We start from the raw sequence: 26,650 nt of genomic DNA on the forward strand, positions 1-26,650 counted from the left end.
TAGATATATCTTTTAATTTTTTTAATATTATATGAATAATAGATTTAAACTTTTAAGTTAAGCTAAGTTAAGGAAGGAAAATATGAAAACCAATCTAACCCAACTCATAAATAAATCCATAAGAACGTGAAGGCATAGGAAGAGATGAAATGGATGTTGTTGAATAGATATGTTTAAGTATTATATTATAATTATTTTTTCTCCTACATCTCTTTTGCAAGTGTCAAAAGTGTTCTAGAATGGTATAAATAAAACTTTTTTTTTACCAAAACAAAGACAAATAAAACCTAAAATGATTACTTAAAAATGTTATGTAATAAATTTGGTTGAAAGATAAAAAATATTTGAAAAATACGTATTTTTGAGTATTAGGATAGAAAATGAAATTTTATTTATTTATTTTCTTTTACTTTTCACTAACATAATCTTACTCTTGCAAATAAGAAAGAAAATTAAACATTTTTAATATATATATATATATGCAATTTTAATCTACAACTACAAATAATAAACTCAAAGCTTTTGCCAACTATTAATATTAAAAAGTAAGAAAAAGAATTTTCTAATAATAACACCCAAAAAGAAACATACACTAACTACAGCACTACATGGAAAGTGTTAAAGTAATCATAGTGTTAGGCCATGGTTGTCAATGCTCAATTGACAAGTTGTGGGCAATGTCAAACTATCTTTAGGCTTTTTCTTCTTTAGTTCAACTTTCTTTTCACTTGTTCCAATGTACTTTCCTTATCATTTCTATCAACCTCCTTTGGCATAAAAATATCTAGGAAATTTTAATATTACATTTTAATGTTGATATAAAATTGACGCATGTTATGCTTGGAATTTTATTATTATTGCAAACAATTAAAATTTATAACAATATTAACATTTTTTTGCCAATTTTATTTATTTACACCAATATCAAACATAAAATATTCAATTATTCAATTTTATAATAATTTTATAACACATGAAATAATTTACACTTCTTACTATAATACACAGAGGCATAACTAGGGATGATAGTGGTCCTTTTACCTTTAAAATTTTAAATTAATAAAGATAAAATTATTCTTTAATCTTTTAAAAATGATAAAATTTAATTTAATTCTTTTAAAATTATAAAAATATAAACTATTAAAATGATAAAATTATATTTTTATTATTATAAAAACTATAATTTAATTTCAGCACTAAAAAATTTCTCTCCTCAGCTGTCTAAATATAAACACATAAAGAAATGAAGACCAAATGCAAAGGGTTTTCTTTTGGATTCCTCATGATAATTGTCGGTTTCCTTTGTTTATTTAGCTACCTGCAAAAACAATTGAAAAATAAGATGAAATGATGAGAAACTTCAAAGTTTGTGAAAGCAACAAAGCAAAAGAAGGAAAGAAAAAGCAAAAAAAGGAAAAGTGAAAGCCTATATATAGTTATGTATGTATAATTTTATATACTCTAGATGAATTAGATGATAACGTGTGATTAAAATTATGTAAATTTAGTTTTAAAAACATCTTTTGACTAATTGATAATATATAAATTTATACAGTAAATACCTTTCCTTTCTTTTAACATTTTAGATACAACTGATACAAATACTATTAGAATTATCAGTGTCTACCCAAGCTGCTCATCATCATCATTATTAATATCTAAAAAATAATGTCGATTGAGTTTCAGTTCAATTAGTATAGATATTGTTATCAATGTAATTAGATGTGGGTTCGAGCGCGTTGAAATGCTTTATCCTCTTATCTAGCGTTAGGAAGAAGCTATGGATAGTTCTAGACATTATATCAATATATAAATATATATAATCAAAATTTATAATGATATTATTTAAAAAGTTTGTTGAAAACATAATGAACGACTTTTACGCACAAAAATATAAATAAGTCAATAATTGAATTATTATAGTTGTTTGAATCTTTTAAGGTTAACCATGCAATACTTTAATTATATTGTGTCCAAGATAATCATGATTCATGCATGTTGCTAATCTTATAAAATAGTGAAAATCATATTATCTAAGATGTATTCTTTTGAATGTTCATGCACAAAAAGGATTTTTCTTTTAAAAAATATTATTTTGACTGTTATGTTCGATAAATATTCAAATATGGTTAGAAGAATATAATCTTTTTAAATAGGGAAATTTTAAAATACATATATTTTACAAGAAGAGATTGTATAAAACTGTAATTTCACGTCATCCTTATACCTTTCTAATAGGAAAATGACAAAACCATATTTTTCTCCTGATTTTCTATTTTTTCTCTCAAAAATTTCATTTATCATTCTCCTATTAGAAATAGATAAGAATGATGTGAAATTACAATTTCATATCATTCTTTCTCTATATTTGATACTTTAAACCTTATCATCTTCCAAATTTAAACTGAAACTTCAAAAAAAGAAAAAGAAAAATCACACACACCTCTTTTCGTTCTTAATCTTATATTATGTTCTAACTTATATAGAAGAAATATAGTGAAGAAAGGAAAAAAAAAAAGGTAAAATATTTTTAATTTCATTGTGTTTAGTATATGAATTATGTAAAATAAAATGAAAAAGAAGATTATGAATAATGTTGTAAATAAAATAATCATGGAACGAATGTTTTTCTGACCGAGTTGAGTATAATGTGTAAAAATATTCAAACTTAGACTTAATCTTATTCATGAACAATGTTGAAATCTAAATTAATTAAATATCATATTTTAACAATGATTACTACCTAAATAAAACTTCAATTTCTATATTTGGTATGATAATAATATATAAATTTATATATTATCAATAAACTAAAAATATTTAAAGTAAACTATAAAATGGTCACCGCATTATGCCTTTCTTTATTTCGGTTAAATATATATTTTTAAAATTTTAGAATTAGGACTAAATTAAAAGATTTTGTAAATGTTGAAGGTCAAATTTATTGAATTTTTTATATTTAGGATCAATTTAATAGAATGTGTAAATATTAGAGGGCTAATTTTATTATTAGACTAAGAAAAAAAACTCACATCAACTCAAAGTGACTAAAATATTTAATTTGAAAAGTTTAGTAACTAAATCTAAAAATTAATATTTCAATGATCAAAATAGAATGAAAAACATAATGAGGTAACCATTTTATAGTTTACCCTATTGTTTAATAGAAATAAATACACTATGAATCCCCATTTATCATCTATAAAGATCAATAGACTATTAAGGTTATTTCAACATCTTAATTGCTAAGAATAATTAGGGCCCCATAATCCATTTCTATCTTATGCATTTATCATCATCATCATCATCATATATATCTTAAAATTTATATATAAATTGCAGTGACAGAGCTAGGGCTGGTACTAAAATGGAAAATATTTTATTCAAGCCTTTTATGATTTATGAATTTTTAAATTAATAATAGTAAAATTTTATATTGATTCTTAAAAATGATAAAAATTAATTTAATTTTTTAAAAATATAAAATATAAACTATTAAAATAGTGAAATTACATTTTATTATTTAAAAATATACAATTTAATTTCGCCTAAAAAATTTCTGACTCCATATATTTTTAAAAAATCAAACATAAAAACAATATATTTTTAATTAATCCACAAGAAATGAAGGGTTTGGATTTTGGTACCACGCAAAATAAAAATGAAAAGGAGAAAAATAACCAAAATAACCATGCAATTCACAGAAAATATTAATTTATATTTCACAAGGCATGAGAAAAGAGAAAATAAAAATATATAAATATTTATCTTATATTCAGACTAAATTAAACAAAAAAATAAATAAAAATAAATATGAAGAACCGCCATTGAAAAGGTGGCGAAACCGCTTACTCTTTCCGGCATGCGAGTGGTATCCCCCTTCCGAGAACCGCACGTAGCACTTAGCCAAATACAAATCACCCCATTTGGCTGCCCCACACTCAGTTTTCAGCTGTCCGATTGCCTCCGATAGGCAATCTTGGCACTCACTCGGACTCAAATCACCAACACACTGAGCCACACCCTGTAAATTCCCCGACTTGCTGATCCGAAACGGCTTATACGTCCCATCACTCGCTTCCAAGTAACTCAGCACCGAGTCACGCCGAGTCAAAGCGTCCGAGTAAGACGAGAACGACGGTCCACATTTCTTCACTACCACGGTCTTATCTTCCACACCCAAAAAAGTTACATTATCGTATTTAACTAAACACCCTTCGAGTTGCAACACACCACCCGTTGAGTAAAAGCAAAGAGTTCCAATTTGACTCAAAGCTTTAGCTACACAACGGTTACAGTCACGGTTGTTTAGGTCACCCCGGCATTGGAACAGCCCGTAAACGGCACTGAAACCACCGGAAGCTGGCATGGTGAAGTTGTTGTAAGAAGTGAACATGGCTGAGTTGACTAGGGAAGTGAGTATCGAGTTGACGTTGTACTCGTACTGTGAGCCCGAAGTGAATTTCAGCTGCGAACAGCCTCCGAAAACGAAAGTATCGGTGCCGGAATACGATGGCTCAACTAAGAAAATTGATAATATGAGAAAAATAACAAAAGGTGACGATAATTTTCTCGTCGGTAAAGCCATAAGTGAAGATATTGAGAGAACAAAAAAATGTTTAAAAGAGAATATATATATAGAAAAGAAGAGTGTAAATGCGAGAGAGAGTGTTGTGTTTAAAGAATAGGCGCTATATGATTATGAATTTTACGTAAAAAAAAAGTTTAGGGGAAATTATTGTTTTGAGTCCCTGTAACTATGTTCAAGTTTAGATTTAATTCTGTCTTCCATTTTGATATATTTTGGTTTCTATTTTTATGATTTCATCAATAGTTAATACATTTAATTATTCGTGTTAAAATATCAAATTTCCAAATGTAGAAGGGTTAAAATGTTTTTAATAACAAAGGGACTATTTAGATAACTCGTTCTTATAAAAATAAATAAATATTTTTATTAAAATCTATATTTGATATATTAAAAGTGTATTTTTTATTTCACAAATAAATTTTAAAATTATCATGTATTATTATTTTTATATGATAATAATTTTGTTTTACTTTATATAATTTATATTATTTAATATTTTTACTAGATATTATTAGCGCACGTAAAAAAAAAAGTTAAACAAACATTCCTTTACAAATCCAAATATCACTAATTCAAACTATTTTTATTTTTCATTTTACATATAAATTCTCAAATAACATGGAATTTAACCAATGCAATGCAATTGCAAATTGATCAATAAATTTACTTTTACAACATAGGTTTCAGTCCCTAAAATATTGAAACCAAAATACTAGTATTTTAAATTTCAAATTTTTTTAATACAAACTTTTACGAATAATTATACGATAATAAACCAACCGAATTAAACTCCGAGTAAATTACACAGTTGCTTTCGCTTTAGCAGCTGCTCTTTCCCTCTCCAAATGTTCAAACAAGCTTCCATCATATACAGCTTTAATTGTTTCTCTCCTCAACAATCCATTTTCATCCTTGCAAAGTGTGTATAATGCTTTCCATTCAGTCCAGCTTCCAATCCTGTAAGGGAGTCATTTGTCGGATTTTATTTAAGAAAACTCTTTATTTGGTTCAGTTATTTTCGAGTCAAATGAACCAAATTTAAGTATCTTAATGCTTCACTCAGTTAGCTCGCTATCCTAGACCCTTTTATTTTTGTCATTAATTCGAAATTTTAACTTGCATGACATACTGGATTTGATCATAAAAATTCAATAACCTAAACGCTTATGTTCAACCTGAACTCAAACTGACTTGAAACTGAACCAACTCGACAAGAAAATCAAATTTCAAATTTGGATGACTTGGTTTCAATGATGTTCGAATCGAACTAGATTGATTAGTCAAACCAATTAGATTTAAAACCGACTGAAGTATTGATCCAGAAAATATTATCGAACCAATTGAACCAAATTTTTATTTTTATTTTTTAAATTGAATTGGTCGAACTCAAAATAATACAAATTCAAAATGGTCCAACCAAAATAACCTGAAATTTTTAAAACCTTATTTGACGACTTGAACCAAGACCAACCCAACCTGCCCAATCAACATATCTCCTCAGACAAAAATTATCTAGCTTAAAGTTGAGCATGAGAATCGACTTATTTAATAATAATCAAACAAGCTTAATCTAACGAGTTCAAGTGATTCAATCTTTACTTTGAACCAAACTTTAATTTTAAAATCGAATTATGAATTGGACTAAATTAAACTGTGTTTAACTTACGATAAAGAAATTTAAGAAGTATACATACCAGCCTTTGTAATCTTTAGGTTCCCTGTTAGATTTGAGCATCGCCATTAATTCATCAGATGTCAACGCATTAGCATGTGTTCGTGCGTATTTGCTGAAGATTTCATCAAATTTCGAAGGTACGAACCTATCGTATCATAAAACTCTATAATTAGATATGAGATCTTAAAAATAATTCACAGAAAAATTATATCAATAAATAATGTATTAAGATATCACCAAAAATCGATAAAAATATCATGGAGACCCATATATTAGAAGTTAAATTTTATTTCGTCTCTTCTACTTAAAAAATGAGTAAATAAATCCCTATACATTAGATCAAAAAGTAAACTAATCCTTTTATTAAAAAAATCATCAATTTCTATTATTAAAAATCGGTCCATATATGTTTGCATAAGATACACGTGACACAATGTTTCATTATATGATTATTTCCTTCGCCATCCTAATTTTTAACAGTATAATTAGATGAAATTTTTAACAAAAAAAGATTAATTTCCTCCTTGATATATAATGTACAAAGACTAATTTGTCTATATTTTAATAAAGAGAGTAAAATACAATCTAACTACTAATACAAAAGCTTTTATAATACTTTTACCCAAAAATCAAAGTTATACCTAAAATAACAACCTTGACCTAACTTGAAATTAAATACATCCCAACATATCTCAACCCCCACCTAACTCAAAATGAAATACATCCCAACAGATTTCAACCCCCACCTAACTTAATATACCCCAACATATAATAACAATGAAAAATAAAGAAATGGAATTGATGCATACCAGATCGTATGCTCAAGTGATTTAAAAAAGCTTAGATTCCTCAAAATGTAGTGGTTACAAATTTTAGTTTAGATTATTGGAATTGAGTTAAGTTTGGACCGACCTAATAGTGTATTTTATTATTCAAAAAGTATTTATAAATCTACCTTCCTTCACGGTCGTATACACCAGAGTCACTCCCATGTTTTCCCATTTGGATGTTTTTAACCTCAATAGGAAAGAGAAGAGATGGAAATTTTCCCTGTAGAAAATAACATCATATGAATTTGGAAACTTATAATAATTTTCGAGAGATTAAAATATAATTTATTAATTTATTAATTTATTATCATATTTTTAAAGAGATTAAACATATATTTTTTAAGAAATATAATGTAATTTTATTATAATTAATTTTAATTTACTCATTTTATAATATAATTTATAATTAATTTACTCATTTTATAATTATTTTCATGTAAATAAAAATTAATCAATAACTCTTTACATAGCATTTGTTTAATTAAGTTTTTATATAATATTAAGTTATTTTATTATTTTAATTATGAAATATTATTTTTATATCATTAAAACTAAAATTAATTATAAATTACATAAAAAAACTTTGATTTGATTAATTACAAATTTTTAATTTATGAAAGAAGATCTAAATCATCAATCCAAATCAATATTTGGTTTTTTTTTCTTATCCATTTGTGTGTATATATACAATTTAATTCACATAAAATCTATACTACTCAAGCCCGTCCAACTCCTGACAAGGAATTCCTTTGAAATAAACTTATGATTAACATTAAGAACTTAGGTTTGATTGTCAAACACTTGTTTTCTTATCATAAAAAAAAAAAAAGTGACTACCATTTGAGGTAACTTGTTTTCATAATTGGACTGAAACCATCGACTGGGCAAAAAAATATAGAGATTTCAGTTTGAAAGAAGGGACTAGATTGATTTTTGATTTTGATTTTTTTTTCATAAATTTCAGTTAATATTTCAAAATAAAATAAAATGAAACATGATTTAAAAAAAGAAAAAAAAAGAGCTTACTGGTCGAGTTGTGCCACTAAGAGAAAGGTTGATGAAGACAGCACCCGCCATTGACAATAAATAACCAGCTCCAATTGCTCGAAAACCTTAAAAAAACAAACAAAAAAAAATTAACATGAATATGAAAAGAGGAATTAAAATCAATTTTTAGTTAAAAAAAGGAAAAAGAGGGAAAATAAACCTTGAAAAGTCTCCCATGGATAAACAAGGCCGTCATGATTCCTATCGAAGAACGCAGCATGTTTTTGCATCACGTTTTGATCAGTAGCCATTGTTGATCTCAGTGCATCACCATCAACTCCTGCATATACATTTACATATATATAAGCATCATTTCATACGATTAATTTCAAAATATCACTGCAAAATCACACAGATCTAATAAAAAATAGTTGAATCTATCCATTACCGTCTTGAAAATCTTTCGATTTCGAAGAAGAAACCATGTTTACTAAAGCTGTAATTAGGGGATGAAATTAAAAAAAAAAAGAGTAAATGCAAAGAAGGAAGATTAAAGGTTTTATGAAATTTGGCTGATAAAAACGAAATTTATTTTTTCCTTTTTGGATGCTATGAAGTATGAATAACACTGCTTATAAATCTAAGGGTCATGGCTTAGCAGTTCTTTATAAGGAAACAGGCTGACACGTCTCAGGTGTGTGGCTGTCAAACTTTTTGAAAAATAAGACGCGCTTTAAAAAAAAGACAATTTTAGAAAGGTTAAAATATGATATAGGTCTAGCATTCTTTATAAATTTATAATTTAATCCATAATAACATTGTCACACATGAAAACCTTACATTTTGACATGTGTCAAAAGAATTAAAAATATTTATAAAAAATATAATTTGATTTTTTCCACGTGTCAAAATATGGGGTTACCGCTTGTCACCGTAATATTAGTAATCATTGCCATATGAACACCATATCAACATATTTTAACAGTATCAGTCAGGTACATAAAAGAAATATCAAGTTGGCTTACGATTTTTAAGTTTGAGAACCAGTTAAAAAAAGTTTAGGTACCAAGTAGATACAAGTTGCCAAGTTCAAGTATCTCTATATATATTAGCCCTACAATAATTTAGTTCCTTTATTTTATAGATTTTAAAATTTAGACCCGATTGTTAACACAATTATTTTTTAATTAAATTTGTTGGTGTGGCATGTTGAAATAAAAAAAATTCACCAACGTAACTAAAAATACGACATTGTAGTAAACTTGAATTTAAAAAAATAATCTTATTAGTGTTAACAGTTAGACATAAATTTTGAAAATTAAGAAGTAGAGGAATTAAATTCCTAAAATACAAATAAATGGATTAAATTCTAAATTTACAAAAAGTAAAAGGATATATAACATATTTTAACCTTTTTCAAATTATAAGTTAAAATGTCCTTAGTCGTTATATTTTGATAAAATTTAAGATTTAGCTTAAATAATTAAAAGAAATAAGAAAATTTTATTTTTTAATTTAAAACATTTTAAAATTCTAATTTAATCATTCACCCTTGCTCTTGAAAATGGATAAACGTTAGGGACTAAATTTATAATTATGTCAAATTTTAAATAAAAATTTAAAATATAAATTATTAATTATTAAAAATAAAATAACATATTTTAACTGATAAAATACAAAAATATATATTTAAATTAATATATTGAAACTTTTTTATAAGGGTCGTGTTTTGTTAAAGCATCAAATTCGAAACTAATTTCAACTAAAAACTGAAACATAAATCTTTTAACATTTTACTTAAAATCCAAGTAATAATACATTCAAATTAAAATAACCCGAACCCGAACTATTAAACAATTATTTTATGAATTCCGATCAGATCGATTAGCTCCAAGTTTTATTTAATAATGAAAATATATAAATATTAAAAAGAATAATTTTTTATGTAAATCAAATCCTCAATATAAAATTAAAATAACCAAAAAATCTAATTGCAACATATTTTGCTTGGTCCATTGGAAAGCTTAATCAAAGGCAAGTAAAGGTTTAGAATTTGGGGAAATTATTAATTTGGTATTTAAGTTTTGACACTTTTAATATGATAAGTATATTATTTTTCGTCAAATTTAGTATTTGTATTTGACAAAAATAATATATTTTGGCACCAAAATAGCAGTGCTAATGTTTTTATGTTTAATTCGGGTTTTAGAATCGATTTAATCAAAATTCATAATTAACTAATAATATTATCAATTAATTTTTATCAAATTAACCCTAAAACTCGAATTATATTTGATAAATTAAATGTAAAATTAAACAAATTCATAATTAACACTTAATTTATTTTATTAACAAAATCATGAAAAAATTAAACATAATAATATTAGCAATCAAATTCATCTTAAATTTTGACTTAAACACTATAAAATTAACACCATTATATTGGGATACCAAAATATATAAGTTTTATCAAATACAAAATGCGAATTGGACAAAAAATAAAACAGGTACCGTATTGGAAAAAAAAGTAAAATTTAAGTACCAAATAATATATTTTAAAATTTTGAAATAAACAAATGAATTAGAGCACGTTTGGTAAATTAAAAATTCGGGTTCACATCTCCAAACTCATAAAATATAACCCACCATGGCCGTCGGATTTGGCCACACTTTGACACCAAGCGACCAAATTCGTTTACGCTTCATTTTTATATGCCTTTTCATGTTATCAATATATAACATTTATTTCCTAAACTTGTTAATTTTTCCCAATCTGGTCCTCGTTATTCTTGGAACTTAAGCAATTTTTCTCGATTTGATCTCAAACTTAGATCCCATTAAGGTTTGATGACGAGATATCATCACCTGAAAATTTTAAGAACACGCCATCTCACGTTAATGGAATTCAAGTTTAGAGACTAAATTTTTCCAACTAATGTGGGAAAAAAAGTTTAAGGACCAATGTGAAAAAAATTATCAAATTCAAAGATATCATGATCGAACCAAAATGGATGATTGAATTGAAAATTAATGATTACACTAGTTCGATCAATGGTATAAAATCAGATATAGATCAAGCCATTATAAATAAATAAATAACGAAAAATTGGGACAAAAATCAAACCATTTAAACCAATCTATGAATTTGTTTAAAAAATTATTTAATTATTATTGTACCGATGATTCGATCGATCCAACTATTATTTCAATTTTACAACATTGATGTCTAATTAAGACATAAAAATTCAAGAAAATATTTGTAAATGTTGTTCAATATTATAAAGGGCTAATTACATCCCACATCTTCAAATTATTATTTTTATTTTAAATTAATCCTAAATTTCAAAATATTTTAATTAAAATTTTAAATTATAATACCAAATCAATTATGTGGATTTAAACGTTAAATATTAACTTAAAAATATTTCAATTAAAAGTCAAATTTCTTTAGAATAAAAAAAGATTAATATAATAAATTTATCAAATGCACGACAAAGTTGATTGAGGAATCTAGTGACAGCTCATATCTTAGTTCATTGCATTTCTTTTTTTTTTTTGACCAATTTTATTTTCTAAAATGTGCAAATATTCGAGAATCACGGTTGAAATTTAAATATATATAATTAAAATTAAATATTTACAAAAATACTTTGGATAAACTATACTAAGGTCACTAAACTATTAGTAAGTTTACATTTTGATCACTTAACTTCAAAAAGTTACAAAATGGTCATTAAATTATTTGATTTTTTTTATTTAAGACATTGAGCTGTTAAAATTTTTTTTTTAAGTCCAACTAATGAATTTCAAGCGATGACTTGACGACCGGCCTACAAATCAATACCTATTGACGAGTAAAAGAACATATCTTAGATTTAAGTCAACCTGATGGCTAGTGTTGGAGATCGGATAAGAAATATATTTGGATTTGGTTTGCAAATTCGTGACATTTAAAGTTGTTTAATGAAAAAAAAAACTAAACTATAGAAAAGAAGGGGACTATGAGCTTTCGATTATTGTAGACTATGTGAATAAAGAATGCTATAAAACAATGATTGTAAGAGCCTAATGATTTAAATGAAAACTTTCGAATAGTTCAGTAATTATTTTATAACTTTTTGAAATTGATTGACCAAAACATAAACTTACTAATAATTTAGTGACATTGGGTGTAGTTTACCCTAAGTTATTAGTAAGTTTACATTGCGGTCATTCAAAAAGTTACAAATGGTCACGAAAAGGCACTGGGTTGTTAAAATTGCTACTATATGATCTTATATAGTTCAATTTTATTCATAAAACAACCTTGATCTTCATGAATCTGTAAACCAAAATCTGATCAGCTTTCTTATCTGATCTCTGACATTAATCATCAGATTAACTTGGATTTAAGGTATGTTATTCTGCTCGTCGAAGGGTACTAATCCACTATGTCGATCGTCGAATCCTCATTTTGAACTCACTAGCCAAACTAAAAAAAAAAACAAAAAAACTTAATGACCCAAAGTGACTTATATAAAAATTTCAAATAATTTAGTGACTTAAATAAATTTATTAAATAATTCAGTGAACATTTTGTAACTTTTAAAATTAATTGACTAAAATATAAATTTACTAATAATTTAATTACTTTATGAGTAGATTATCTTATTTTTATTTTGAAATGGGAATTCGTATGAACTCTTCGTTTCTTTTGGGGCATTAATCATGAAATATGCTTTCTTTTTATTAATAATTATATATTTTATTAAACTCAATATTAATTGAAACTTTTTAAAAGAAATGTTATTTTTATTAACAAAAACAGCTCTTGAAGGAAAAAGTAAAATTAATGCTTCACATTATAAATGATAAAAGACAAAAATAAAATAAAGAATTAAATATTAATATAACCAACCCAACTCATTTAGGGTTTCATCTAGAAATTTAAAAAAGTCAAAAAGTCATTAAATTATCAATAAGTTTACGTTTTAGTCACTCAATTTCAAAAATTTAATGGTTATTGAATTATTTGAAAGTTTTTATTTAAGTCGCCTAATTATTTGAAAGTTTTTTTTTTATGTCATTGAGTTGTTAAGTGTTTTTTATTTAAAAAAAATTTGACTAGCGATCTCCAAACGACGATCCAATGATCAATATGGTAGATTAGTTCCCATCAACAAGTAGAACATATCTTATATTTAAGTTGATGTAACGGTTAATGTCAAAGATCATAGAAGAAAATTGTTTATATTTTGATTTGAAGGTTGTTTCATGAAAAAAAAAACTGAATTGCAAAAAAGGAGGAGAGTTTTCGATTGGTGCAAATAGTGAAAATAGAGATAGCCGTACCTCGATGATTTTAATAGCACAATGACTTATATAAAAACCTTCTAATAGTTTAATTACCATTTTGTAATTTTTTAAAGTTAAATAACTAAAACGTAAATAACTAATAGTTGAAAGATGTTGGGTGTAGATTACTCATAAAAATATGATTATGATACGTAAAAGAAAACGACTCCCCAATTCACAAAGAAATCCAAATCCGCATTGTAGAGTACAAGCTAACTTTTGCTTTACTTCCCGTAAACCCAATATCAAAGGTAAAGCATATTTTCATTAAATGTTATTAGACTAACTACTCTGTCAGTTGAAGAGTTGTATTTATTACATAGGGTATAAATCCATTGTTTTCTAAAGGGGTAATATATAATTTGTCCAAAAATATTTAATTTTTATTTATTTAATTGATACTTGAATTTACGTTCTTACGTCAAACTATCGGTTCCCGATTCCTGCTGAACTAACAATAACTAATTAATTAATTAGACCTGTTCAACTCTATTTCAATTTTTACCAATTTCAAATAATTTTAGAGTCAATCAGTTCAACCTTTATTTAAACAGTTATATTGATCAATTCTCGATCCATCCAATACGATCTTGTTCCAAAATCCCAATTGCATCATCAGATCTTGACAGAATTCAAATTCATAGATCAAAATGTATTTAATTGCCGAGTTCAAAGAAAAACGTGGACCTAATTACCAAGTTGAATTGTCAAAAATATCTTATACCCAAGCTCTTCATTTCTATAAATTATAACATAAATGTATGATCGAATAGCATTTTTAAAAAAAGAAATGAAACATATCTGTGTTAAACGCATACCATATTCAACTCCAAATCCGAATAACATAGATCACAACATAAATTAATTAAGAAGTTCGATTTATTTAACCACCATTTGGTGGAGCCAAGGGCGTCTCTCTCATACACAAGCATTATATTATATATATGATTGAGCTAAGGCAGTTGTAGGAATTATCTGTGTATATATATATTATGTACATTATGTTCCATACAATTAAGTTTAAAAGATGCAACACTTCACCACTAAACCCTTTTGATCAATCCTCGCCTCATCATTGCCTGGGAAAGAACATATCATCACAACATGATTTAAAGAAAGAACATTCAAGCATTGAAAATATATATATATCTCACAAATAATATCAGACAATCTATAATGTTAGCTCATGGTACTCGTAAGAGGGGGCGAATTCAAAAGTTTTTTAGGGAGAACCAAAATTGAATTATAAATTTTCAAGAGTTCAAAATATAATTTTAGCATGTATTAGTTTATGATTTTATCATTATCGAAGGGACAGAACAGAAAATTTGTTTATTTTGGGGGGCCAAAGTGATTTTTTAATGTTTGCCGCTGCACCATAGGGAGACGGCCTAGAAGGGCGAAAAGGGTGTCCAAAGAGAACAATACCTTTGGTGTAAGTGCACATGAGGGTGACAACCAAATCCCGCTCGTTTACGGAAAAGGCACATTTTTAGTAGTGACCAAGACTAGGATGCCTTTCCCACGTCACTATAAACATTTGGTCATTATTTCAGTCTAAACTTACGTTAAATATATGGTTCTTTTTGGTTATCAAGGCTTTACAGTCCAAAGGTTACTTATTGTTTCATGCAACAATCAATATTTTTTGCCTACAAAATTTGACCATCCGAACGAAAAAAACTCATTTCAAAAATATATATTATGTTGTTCAGATTCTTCATTTTTCTCTTTAAGTACTTGTGTCCAATACTCATGTCCGACACACAAATATGAGAACAAGACCACAAGGAGCTTCCAAATATATTAAACAAACTAACCATACCCATGTCAGATACATACCCAACTGTGACACTCACACCAGAGCCCAAGTAACACAGTATACATATATGCATGCTATATCAAAAGTAAGATTTACACACCTTCAGGAGGCTGAGTAAGCTTCCGGTTTTGTGGAGATATCATTTCTTTCTTCAGCTGAGTCAATATATCCTCCATTGTATACTCCCTTCGCCAATTAGCAAGCATGGGGAAAAGGCTTGGTTCAACCTGGTTATTTAGCAGCTATAAGTATATCATAGCATAGCATAAGAGGTTCCCTGAACAAACATCACCTACCACTTTGGTTTCGGGATTGACACAGGTCATATTTATCCGGGTTTGAAACCTCACGCTCGGTGGGTTATCGGGATAATCCATGCCACAGAACAATTTCAACTGGTAGATGCGTCCTTCATGAACAGTCTGAGACAAATCAACAGTAAGCAATGCATCAAATCATTTTCGTTTAAGAAATGATGGTTTTAAAATTCATATTAGAATTTCCTTTGACCATAAGTTCGACACCATATTAAGAGATTGACATTACATACAGGTGTTGATAAGTAGAGTTTATATTTTAGAATTGAATTCAATCCATGATTCATGGTGTATATTTAACAATTTAAACTTATTCTAGAAACTATAGGAAGGTGATGCAACAACGAAAACACTCGTAGTGGCGCCCAAGGTGACAAGCAATCCGAAAAGTTCAGAACCAAAAGCAGATTAGTAACTTGCTGTAAAACAGCAAGTCCAACATAAAACGTGCTTGTAAGATGGATCATATTAATGATGAGGATAATTTTTGGACCAATCGGTTGGCTCTTACATCAAGTATTACAAGTTGGGCTGCACGTTTATGATGATCCTGAGTTGGGTTGTGTTGGAATTTTGTTCTTTTCTAATAAATTCTACCACAATTTGGAGCAGTTATAGAAGAGCCAATAGAGACAATGTATTACTTTATTCTACGTTGAGAGAATACAAAGACGAGCTAAAATGTGTTGCAAGAAGGATTATGAGAATAAAGCAATTATATTTTACGTCTTGGAGACACAGTTCTAGGAAGGTTTAACGGGTTTGCAGTATTACAAGAAAAAATAGAGACAAATGATCATCGAGTTCAGATGGTATACTAGAAACTTAGTAAGCAAGAAATTTCTTGCTCTCTCTTTTTGTATATCTGTCTTTTTATGTGTTTCGAGAGAAAATTGACACCTTAAAGTACATTTCAAGTTCAATGTTTGGCTTAGACCCATCATTGTACTTGCCCATACCAATTCAGAGAGACATGCACGAACTACTGAAATATAACACGTGAGAGGCACAGAGAGAAAGAGAGAGAGACTCACATTAGGGGGGCCGATAATAGTGCCAGTCCACGATTGCATGTCTACGTCATCAGCATCATCCATTCCATAGCTAACAGTTCCATCCCCAATTCCTTTTTCACCTCTCTCGAGTTCTTCTAGCAATCTGAAATTCCTAGGCACTGCCAAAGACGAGAAATTTTAGTAAGCAATGTCACTCTTGAAGTTTGCTTTAAGTCCATCTTTACCGAATGCAGTTTTGGAAAATGTAAAAAAGCAAAGTTTCTTCACGACCAAAAGCTATCAATCTTAGAGAGTAACAGTTGACAAAGAACACAGAAATAAACGAAGTGACGTACAATAGCATATGCCACAAGATCCAATCATAAGTTCATCATTAACAAGGTTTAATCCTAAACCATGAATGAGCACAAAAAACCATATATGAGAGTTCGGTTTCGGAGAATGGCTCTAATAGGATCCGCCAAATCCCAAAACAGTCCTTGTATCGTGCCAAAGGTGCCAAAGCTGTCAATCAATGACAATCTTCTACTGCTGAGCCTGCAGTTGAAGGGGTAGGGACAGGGGTTGTCCAGAGATTGAACCCGAGACGGGTATAAGCTCAAAACATAAACACAAGTACTTTGCTACTCCACCTATGATTCAGTAAACCAAATATCATAAAATATTACAGTATTAATAATGTGTCCATATTTCTATTCCTTTATCCCTATTTGACACCAGCAATAAAACCCATTAAAACAAACGAAATCTTGTAAAGATTTTCACTAACAAAGCCTGTAAAGTTTTGGGAACTTTACAGGAAACAAATGAACAACAAATATCAAAGCTATAAAACCCTAATTCCTACAAAATCGAATAATTAGCCCCCCAGATACAGAACTAACTTCAAAGCTCCATTAACAAAGGAACTATAATAATTTATCAGTGATAATAAAATAAATGGGAAATTTGAGGAAAAAAAATAGAGAAACTTAGGGATTTGAAAATAGGAACTTACCAACAACACTCGATCCTTCAGAACCCATTCCTTCTCTTGATCGTTTCAAAACAAAGAGATTAAGAATTAGGGTTTTTTTCTCTGATTTCAAAAGCGAAAGCCCAAAAATAGTTGAGAGGAAAATCAAAAGCTACTGTTTCACAAATCACAACTCAGGATGGTCCACTACCACTATGCAGATGTACGGTTTACTTGGATCCGAAGTTAAAAAGGCTTTCGATGAAATTAAAAGGGTAAATTTCATACATGATCACTAAATTAAATTTAAGACTACGTTTTGGTCACATAAGTTTTAAATATTATGTAATAATCACCAATGTTATTGATTTGTTACATTTTGATCACTTAACTAGCCCTACTTCTTAACAGAATGATCTTGTGACATGTTAACTTATGGGTTAATAACTAATTTGGCCCTTATACTTTTCCATTTTATAGCTATAACTCTAAAAATACATTATAAAATTTTAGAATTTAAAAAATGAAAATTCATATATTATTTCTAAAACTACGATATGTTACAAAATTACATATGTCACAAGTCAACTCAACACCAACTCAATCATACACTTAAAAATAGTATAGATATTAGAAGTGATACTAAAAATCGTGCACTCCATTATAAAATAGTATATACCGATAATTCTATCAAACGATATACAAGTGTAATTTTAAAAAATATTCAATAAACAATGAAACAATTTGTTTGAAAGTATTAATAATAACAGCAATATGTACAAAATTAAAATAAAATAAAACAATTTAACCTATTTTAAATTAGTAGGGATATACAAGCAGTGTGGGTGGAACGATTCGTAATAATATTGAAATTTATAAAATTAAAATAAATCTTTTATTGAAATGATAAAGTTAAGTATTAAGGATGTTGATGGCATGGTTAAAATTTCTTCATATGCAAAGTTTTTTTATTGGGTTTTTAAAAATATAAAAGATAAAAGTAATTTCGTAATAATATAATTTATTTTATTAGTTTAATCCACTGAGTTGGCATCACTTAACTCGTGACATTGAACAACAAATAGCTTAATATTAGTAAAGATATACATACAATGTAGGTGAAACAAATTGTGTAATGACATTGAAATGTATAATAATATCGAAATAAAGCTTTAGTCGAAGTGATAATGAAAAGTTTTTATAAACGTCAGCGATATGGATCCAAAGCTCAACAAATGCAAATTTTATACTTGTTTTATTAAAAATGAAAAATGACAAAAATATCTTTGTACGAATATAACTTGTTTCAATATGTAGGTTAGTTTAGTAATTTTCCAATCGAGTTGGTATTTGGTTAACTCGTGACACAAACTCAGTCAAGAGTTTAAATAATGAAAAAGTTTGTGTAAAATTGAAAACTAAAATTAAGTAAAATTGAATAAATAGTGAATAATAAAACTTTTGTAAAAGTTTCAAAACTTCAAAACTAATATTTTTAATTCATCTATTTTTACAATATTCATTTTTCTTAATTTTTTTATTTTAAATTATGCCACCTAAGATCTAATGTGTTATTTAATGGTTATATTAACGATTTTTAGTAACGGAAAGACCTAATTGATATAACATCAATAGTTTAAGGATGTAGTAATAATGATTTGAAGTTTATAAACTAATTTAGAATGAAGGTCATAGTGTAGGGATGTTTGTTGCAATTAATATATTATTCTCTCTCCCAAAACACAAGGGCAAACTATAGTAGTAGTCACCCAGCTATTAGTAAATTTATTTTTTGGTCACCTAACTATGAAAAATTACAAAATAGTCACCAAATTATTCATACTGTCTTATTTTGTCACCAGCTAACTAACAATGACAACTTTTAAAATCGATATAATACTAAGTTTAACCCTCAACATTTATAAATTATGTCAATTTAGTCTCGATTCTAAAAATATAATCCTCAACATTTACACATTGTGTAATTTGCTCTCTCTCTTTCCACTTTGGATTTTGTTTGCGACATTGAAGGTTAATTTTGAAAGGATGAGAAAAAAATAAAATTATTATCTTGGATTTTTGGATGTGTCAATTTTTTTATATTTTCAGTTAAATTTGACTTATAAATTTGCCTTTTTTAGCTTTTTAGGTGAAAATGTAAGAAAGAAAAGCAAAACTATAAAAACAACCAAATTACACAATGTGTAAATGTTGAGGGTTAATTTTTTTCAGAATCAAGACTAATTTAACAGATTGTATAAACATCGAGGGTTAAACTGCTATTATATCAATTTTAAAAGTTATCACTGTTAGCCAACTAGTGACCAAAAAGACAAAATTGAATAGTTGAATGACCATAACAAAATTGAATAGTTGAATGACCATGTTGTAAATTTTCATAGTTGAGTGACCATAAAAGAAAGTTACTAATAGCTGAATGACCATTTATAATTTTTCATAGTTGGGATGACAAACAAAAAAAAAAGAGCACAATGACTTATTTAGCCCTCAAACTTTATTAAAAAAAAGTGTCATTTTCGCCATCCATTTAATTTTTGGCCTCTTATAATATTTGAACTTACTTTTTTTGTTAAATGGATTCTACATTAGCAATTAATTAATTTTAATATTTTTGAAATTTTTAAAAGGTTATAAGATAAAATTTTATTACTTACAAATTTTTAAATAATTTAAATAATTTTCTATATATTTTCTTTTATATATTTTTTAAATTAATTAATTACTAATGTGGCATCCATGTGGTAGTTCACGTGTATTTTTTTGTTAAATTATCTGAAATTTGATTGAAAAACTAACAAATGTTAACTTTCGTGATGTGGATTACCATGTAAACTTTGACAAAACTTAAATAGAAGGCTAAAATGATTTTTTTGTAAAGTTGGAGGGCTAAATAAGTCATTATGCCAAAACAATTTTCTAATAGTTGAGTCAGTTGGGGGACTAGTAGTATAATTTACCCAAAACACAAACTATGCGCGGGTATATATAGGGTCGGTCTACTATCACGACGCTAGAACTCTGCGGTCCGTGACACTAGAAACCTGTTAATACGGAACTGTTTTTCCGTTTTTCTCTTCCTTCTATCATCGTCCAGGTTTTTTCTTCTTCTCTTATCGGTTCTGACCCACCGCCGTTTATCGCCGGATTTGATCCGTATCCTATGTCGGTGTGTACGGCACCCCAAACTGCGGCTGTTCAGGTAACGTAGACAATACTTCTTGCAGATGCATTAGATTACTAGTTTCGTTCCTCTTCATTGCTTTAATCTTCTTACAGGTGATTATTGGCCCTGAAATGCCCTCAGCTGAGTTACTTGCTGCAGCAGCCAAATTAACACAAACCTAGGCTGAGCTCAGGTATTCTACATAACGAAGTTTTTTACTCTCAGTTTTATTTTGTATCAGAAAATTAATGCTGGCTTTTACAACTATTTCTCTGGCATTCTTTTTTCAAATTAATCCAGAGAAGTTGAGATAGAGGAAGATGATGAACTCTTTATTGGACCTCCACCTCCGGCTCTGGTTGCTGAAGCTGAATCAGCAAATGAAGCAGAAAGTTTCGAAGAGGTACCGAATTTCACCCCTTATGTAGTTTATTCAAGTTTAGCTCTATCTTTTTGTGGTAGGGCTATAAATATTGCAGCCTTGAGCCTCTGTTGGAATGTGGAAATTTTACCTCATTGTCTTTTATTGCCCTTTGGTTCTTCTTTCATCCTTGTGATTTTGCTCTGTCAGCTTTGCTTGTTTGTTAATCTCTTCTGTCTTGTTGGGAAGAAAAGAGGTGAATGGTTGCTTGGCGATTGTTCAATTAATTTGCCTCTGATTCATTCTAGCTGCCATTTTCTTTTCTATGGTAATAAAAACTGTCATATTAATTAAAAGAAATCATTGACAATGAAATGAAACGTCAAAATTTTAGTTCATCTTGTTTCTTGTTTCTTTTGTTGAATTTGCCTTAATTGGCTCATGGTCTGCCAGCTATAATTAGTCAATTCTTCTTCCTAGTCTCAACAAGCATCCTATATCATATGTTATGTTTGTTGATTTTTCCCGTTGTAGCTGTATTTCTGGCATTCGTTATCATTTATCTTCTTTAGTCAGGGGCTTAGAGCCTTGTTCCTTTCCAGATTATCAGAAAAGTAGGAATAAACTACTGCATTTTATCTTTAGGCTTGCCTAATGTTCACTCAATATCTTGTGGTTCTGTATTACCTGATACTATGCTTAGAGGTTGAGAATTTTGAGAAAATCAATGAAATTGTGTAGGTTCCCTAAAGTCCTAGGTATAATATGCACTTGTATGATAAGCAATTCTTTGGCACGTCGCATTATGGTTGTATTTATAAAGAGTTACTTGTATGTACACTCAATTGCTCTTCAATTTTCCCTGAGCAGGTGACAAGAATTATGGGAGCTGAATCTGACTGTCCATATGATGTTATAGGAGCAAACAGAAATATTTCTGCTGATAATATAAATAAAAAGTAAGGTTTTTTCTTTTACATGGATGAGGAAGAATTTAATATTAGTTCCATAATTTTCTTTTTCATTGCCTTTCATTGTTTAAGCACGTATTGGATACCTAATCTTTCTTTTCCCTCAGCAATAGATGTTTTACATTGTATCAACAACACCCTAGTTTAATAATAACGAGCATGTGTGTAGTGGTTTGTTATAATTAGAGATGGGAAAATGAACCTGAACCTGAAAACCTGTTAGTAAAAACCCATACCCAAATTGACCAAAATGTCAAAGACCTAGAACAAAAAATTACTCAAATCTGAAATGACCTAAACTTAAAAGAATTTGAACACGGATCAATCTGATCCCAGTATGGCGGAAACCCAAGACTGGCCTGAGTAAAATGCTGGACCTAATCCAAAAATGATCTGACCCGAAACGACTCAACCTGATCCCACCTATTTACCGTCCAACCAATATAGGAGATTAGGACAAAATAACTAGTCTAAGTAACATGGGTTTAATTTTAGCTTCTAATTTGTACTCATTCTTACACAAATAAACTTCTCCAAGTTTTGGTAACAACTGAAAAACAAGGAGGAGATACTAGCAAGGAGAGATGCCAAAAAGTTTAAATGCTGAATCCATGATATGAGTTTATTATCCTAGGGAGCTTTCAAGCTATGGATTAATTTTGTCACTTATACCTGTTACTTCCAACTTGGAATTTTGGTGGTAATGGAAAAAAGTTCCTTTGAGGCTGCTGTTTGGATGCCTACTGAGCTAAATCCTTGTCCTAGGTTTTGTTAATAAAGAGGCTATAAATTATTTACTTTTCATGTCATTTTCTCATTTTACAGGCGGTTTACATGTTGATGGACTCTGCCATTTATCTCGATGTGATTGTGAACTTGTGTTGAACTGTGTTTCTCATAAGCTGCTTTGTTTTTCCTTTAGATACTGGAAACTGTCTCTTTCGGTGCATTTAGACAAAATGTCCTCATCCACAGGCACGCCAAGCATTTGTCATACTCAACAAAGCTCTTAAGGATTTACAAGATCTGGATAAGGTGAGGGTTTGATTTGTCTACTCTGAATGCAGCCACGGTTGATAACTTATATGCCTCATTCATTTTGGGTCTTATGGTTCTTCATTGCCTGTGTGGACTCATTGTGTGAACTAATGCTGTAAACTCATTGAATTATTCTTTAGTATTGAGTTGTTCACAGTACATAAGACCCCAGATTTTGGTTACAACTTTTCTTATCTTACATTGAATGGCTGAAGGGGATTGTCTTTTTGGGGGTATTTTGGTTTCTGTGGCATCCTTGAAGTTACATAGGGCTTTAATTTGCATCCTTACCACATTTTTGTCAGAACCAAAAGTTAGAATATGAAGAAAGTAGAGTAGTTGGTTTTCTGTCAGACTAAAAGAGTCTAATTTCATCTGGTAGCACAAGTGTAGGATTAGGAAAATTCTCCTAAGTATTCAACATAATAGTCGAATCTGTTTCACTGGTATCTTCTTGAATATTGGCATCTCTGTTATATTTTGTACAATAATATGGAATTATTATTATTATAATTGTAGTTATGGTTGTTCCTCGAAATGCCTTCTTCTTTCCCCTCCCCCCAACAGAAGCTTGTCCTTCAGGGTTTTGTTTCATTGCCCATATGAATCACTGAGTTAACATTATTACAGATCTTATTAAGCTTAATGAGCCTGTATCATCTAACCAATTGCACAGGCAGAAAAGCTTATTAGCTGTAAACCTTTTTTCTAAATTTTCACCAACATACAATGTCACCAACACACAATTGTTGCTGCATTCTTTTGGGTGAATTTTTGCTGCATTTTGAATTTATGGGGATTTATAATTCTCTCCTCTCTCTAACGTTTAGTCTCACTATCGTAATTCTAACATCAAACTTCTTACATTTTGCAGCGAAAAGCACTGCTTTAGAAAATGAAACTGAAGGAGTAGCAAGAGGAATTCAAGGTATTTGTTATTTACAAGCTCTTAGTATAGGTATTAATTTGATGAACTTATTAGTATCAACTTATTATATTAATCCTTTTCTTTCTATAGGCTGAGTTGCAAGCAATGCGTGAAGCTGCACAATGGAGAAGATTGCAAGGTTAGATATTTTCTCTGTAGTTACATGCAACATCTATGTGTCTGTGCACGCTCTTGCACGTGCATTCATGTGTTTGTCTCCCATCAATTACTTTACCTTCGATGGGTAGGAGTGTTGGTGCTTCATAGCTGACTGTACATTCTCCTTTAATTTAGTATTATTATTATTATTATTTCTTCTTTTTTCATCTTGTGTCAACAGTTTATGGAGTGCTAAAGAATGTTGATCTAGAACCCACTTTTAATTATTGCAGGTATATCAATGGAGGGTGATGATTAGCTGCTTGTGCATGAAGTAGAAGTTAAAGTGCCACCGAAAAGGGATGAATGGATGACAACACTACCTTCCGAGAGTAAGGTAAGACAATGTGTGCAGTTCTATACTTTTGCATAGTTAGTTGCACAAACGTCATAATCGGTTTTTGTCCTTCGGAATAAATCCTTCAATCCTGCTCTGCATATTCCATTGTATTGGAACTTATGGAATTTTTATATTCTTATTGTGGATAATATTAGCATAGCACAAGGGAATTTACATCTCTTTAAACTGAAAATACTCTAATTATAATATCCTACTTGTTTTATTCTTGTCAGCCAGGTGTGACAAAGCAATCGGCAAGGTCTAACAAGAATGGAAAAGAAGGGCGGGGTGATACTGGTGTGTGGACCGATACTCCTCTAGAGCTAGCCTGAAAAGCAAACACGCAGTGGGAATCTCGCTTTTGAACGTTTTTGGAAATCATATTGTATGATAATCTTCATTTTGTTTAGTTGTTTATCATGATTCTGCTTCTTGCTTAATTGCAGTTACTTAGAAGCCTACAATGAGGCTGCTGCTCTTGCTTCGAACGAAGAAGAAAATACGAAGAGGATGCAGATTTGGTGGATAAATATAATAAAGAAAAACAATTGAAATCATTGGTACGAAAGCATCAAGAGGAGCCTGCAAAGCGACCAGAGAAGAAATCGTAGCGAGAGAAAGATGAGTGGGAGGGGAAACATCCATGGAAGCCATGGGATCGGTAGAGGGACCTAACTGTCGGAAGGCAGACCGTAAATCTCGATACAGCAAACATGGCTAAAGGTTTGATTTCCCTGTTTTCAATAGGAACTTTTCAGAGGAACTTCCTTTAATGCGAAAGAGAGAACCTAAGTTGCTCAGAGTGATAGTAAAATGTACATGAAAAATATTTAAAAAAACTTTAAATTTCATAATTTTATACAAGATGACATCCTTATATATATGTATATATTTTTATATATAAAAAGAAAAAAAAAAATAAAATCACAAGTGAGTTGAACTTGATATCCGATCTATGGATAATACTAATTCAATCAAGTGCTTATAATTATAATTATTGATATTGGCGCCGGGCTTTTTCATTTTTTCCAAAAGTTGATTGATAATTTATATGTTTGTATCATTTTGTATACCTTACTAAAATGCAAAAATAATAATAGAAATTTATATAGATTTTTTGTTAAAATATAGGTATTATATCTTATATTTTCTATGTAAATCATATAAAATAAATATAACATAAATGGTTAAATATATACAAACATAAGATATAATTTTTATATTAATTTTATTCTATATTATAATTACAACAATGAAACTTCCCAAAAATATATATATATATATATTATACAAAATAAAAAATACAATTAACCAATTTTCCACTAAAACATAAATAAAATACATAAAAGTCTTATATTATATGAAATAATAAAAATAAAAAATATTGTATTTTTTACTTTTGAAATTTAAAATTTCGAGTTTGATTTTTAATTTTTAACCTAATTAGTAAACTCACTAATTATACCTTCACGTGTAAGTTTGTCCGAATTTTACAAGTAGCCCAATAAACAGCAGATTACGTAGGAAACCTTAAAATATAACAAAAAGACAAAACACCCAACAGTTGAAAAAGATCTTGAGATTCTTACAACCATGACAACTTTTAAACTCTCTTTCTTTATTAAATAAATAGGTTTAATTTTGACTTTAATCCCTGTAATTTACATCTCTTTTTTAAAATTAAAGTTTATATTACAATTTAGTGGATACTAGTAATCAAATAATAATAAAATTTATTCTTTACTTTAACGGTAACAATTAACGATGTTATCAATTTAGGTTTGTTGATAATATTATATAAAAATAAATAAATATTAAATTCAAGTGTGGGTGAAAAAATTTAAATTTAATTAAGCAATTATCGGATCAAGTTACTTAATTAAGTCAAATTAAAGTATAAAAGAAATCCGTTTCAAACCATTTGTGAGGCTAACAAAACATTTTGATATTAATAAATTTTTATATCATGAAATAATATTTTCATTTTTGTTATATAAAAAAAAGAAGCTTAAGTATAAATAAACTCGAGCTTAATCGAGTTCAAATTCAAGCTTGAATATGAAAATTGATTAATGAACTTATTGGTCGATTTAGTATCGAGCTAAATTAAAACTTAAAAAATGATATTCAATCAAATTCGAG

At 28.6% G+C, this 26,650-nt stretch overlaps 3 protein-coding genes and 1 pseudogene across 3 annotated transcripts; 1 reads left to right on the forward strand and 3 right to left on the reverse strand.

Moving 5' to 3' along the window:
- Nucleotides 1–1,154: 1,154 nt before the first annotated feature.
- On the reverse strand, nucleotides 1,155–4,664 carry LOC108482381 (plasmodesmata-located protein 6). Its single transcript, XM_017785510.2, has 2 exons — nucleotides 3,853–4,664; nucleotides 1,155–1,318 (listed from the first exon to the last, which is right to left on the reverse strand). Exons 1-2 carry the CDS (start codon nucleotides 4,586–4,588, stop codon nucleotides 1,311–1,313), a joined length of 744 nt encoding a protein of 247 aa, XP_017640999.1. The 5' UTR covers nucleotides 4,589–4,664; the 3' UTR covers nucleotides 1,155–1,310.
- Nucleotides 4,665–5,139: 475 nt separating this feature from the next.
- LOC108482150 (probable peroxygenase 5) lies at nucleotides 5,140–8,773 on the reverse strand. The gene is made up of 6 exons (XM_017785260.2): nucleotides 8,532–8,773; nucleotides 8,304–8,423; nucleotides 8,123–8,208; nucleotides 7,222–7,316; nucleotides 6,286–6,411; nucleotides 5,140–5,548 (listed from the first exon to the last, which is right to left on the reverse strand). Exons 1-6 carry the CDS (start codon nucleotides 8,566–8,568, stop codon nucleotides 5,392–5,394), a joined length of 621 nt encoding a protein of 206 aa, XP_017640749.1. The 5' UTR covers nucleotides 8,569–8,773; the 3' UTR covers nucleotides 5,140–5,391.
- Nucleotides 8,774–14,192: 5,419 nt separating this feature from the next.
- On the reverse strand, nucleotides 14,193–17,773 carry LOC108480629 (ubiquitin-conjugating enzyme E2 variant 1A-like). Its single transcript, XM_017783678.2, has 5 exons — nucleotides 17,570–17,773; nucleotides 16,591–16,730; nucleotides 15,536–15,661; nucleotides 15,340–15,466; nucleotides 14,193–14,496 (listed from the first exon to the last, which is right to left on the reverse strand). The coding sequence occupies exons 1-5, from the start codon at nucleotides 17,595–17,597 to the stop codon at nucleotides 14,438–14,440; spliced, it is 480 nt and encodes a 159-aa protein (XP_017639167.1). The 5' UTR covers nucleotides 17,598–17,773; the 3' UTR covers nucleotides 14,193–14,437.
- A 2,928-nt stretch (nucleotides 17,774–20,701) lies between these two features.
- LOC108481752 (uncharacterized) lies at nucleotides 20,702–25,389 on the forward strand (annotated as a pseudogene).
- Nucleotides 25,390–26,650: the final 1,261 nt, after the last annotated feature.

This window comes from Gossypium arboreum, chromosome 4 (genome assembly GCF_025698485.1).
Source record: "Gossypium arboreum isolate Shixiya-1 chromosome 4, ASM2569848v2, whole genome shotgun sequence".
NCBI lineage: Eukaryota > Viridiplantae > Streptophyta > Magnoliopsida > Malvales > Malvaceae > Gossypium > Gossypium arboreum.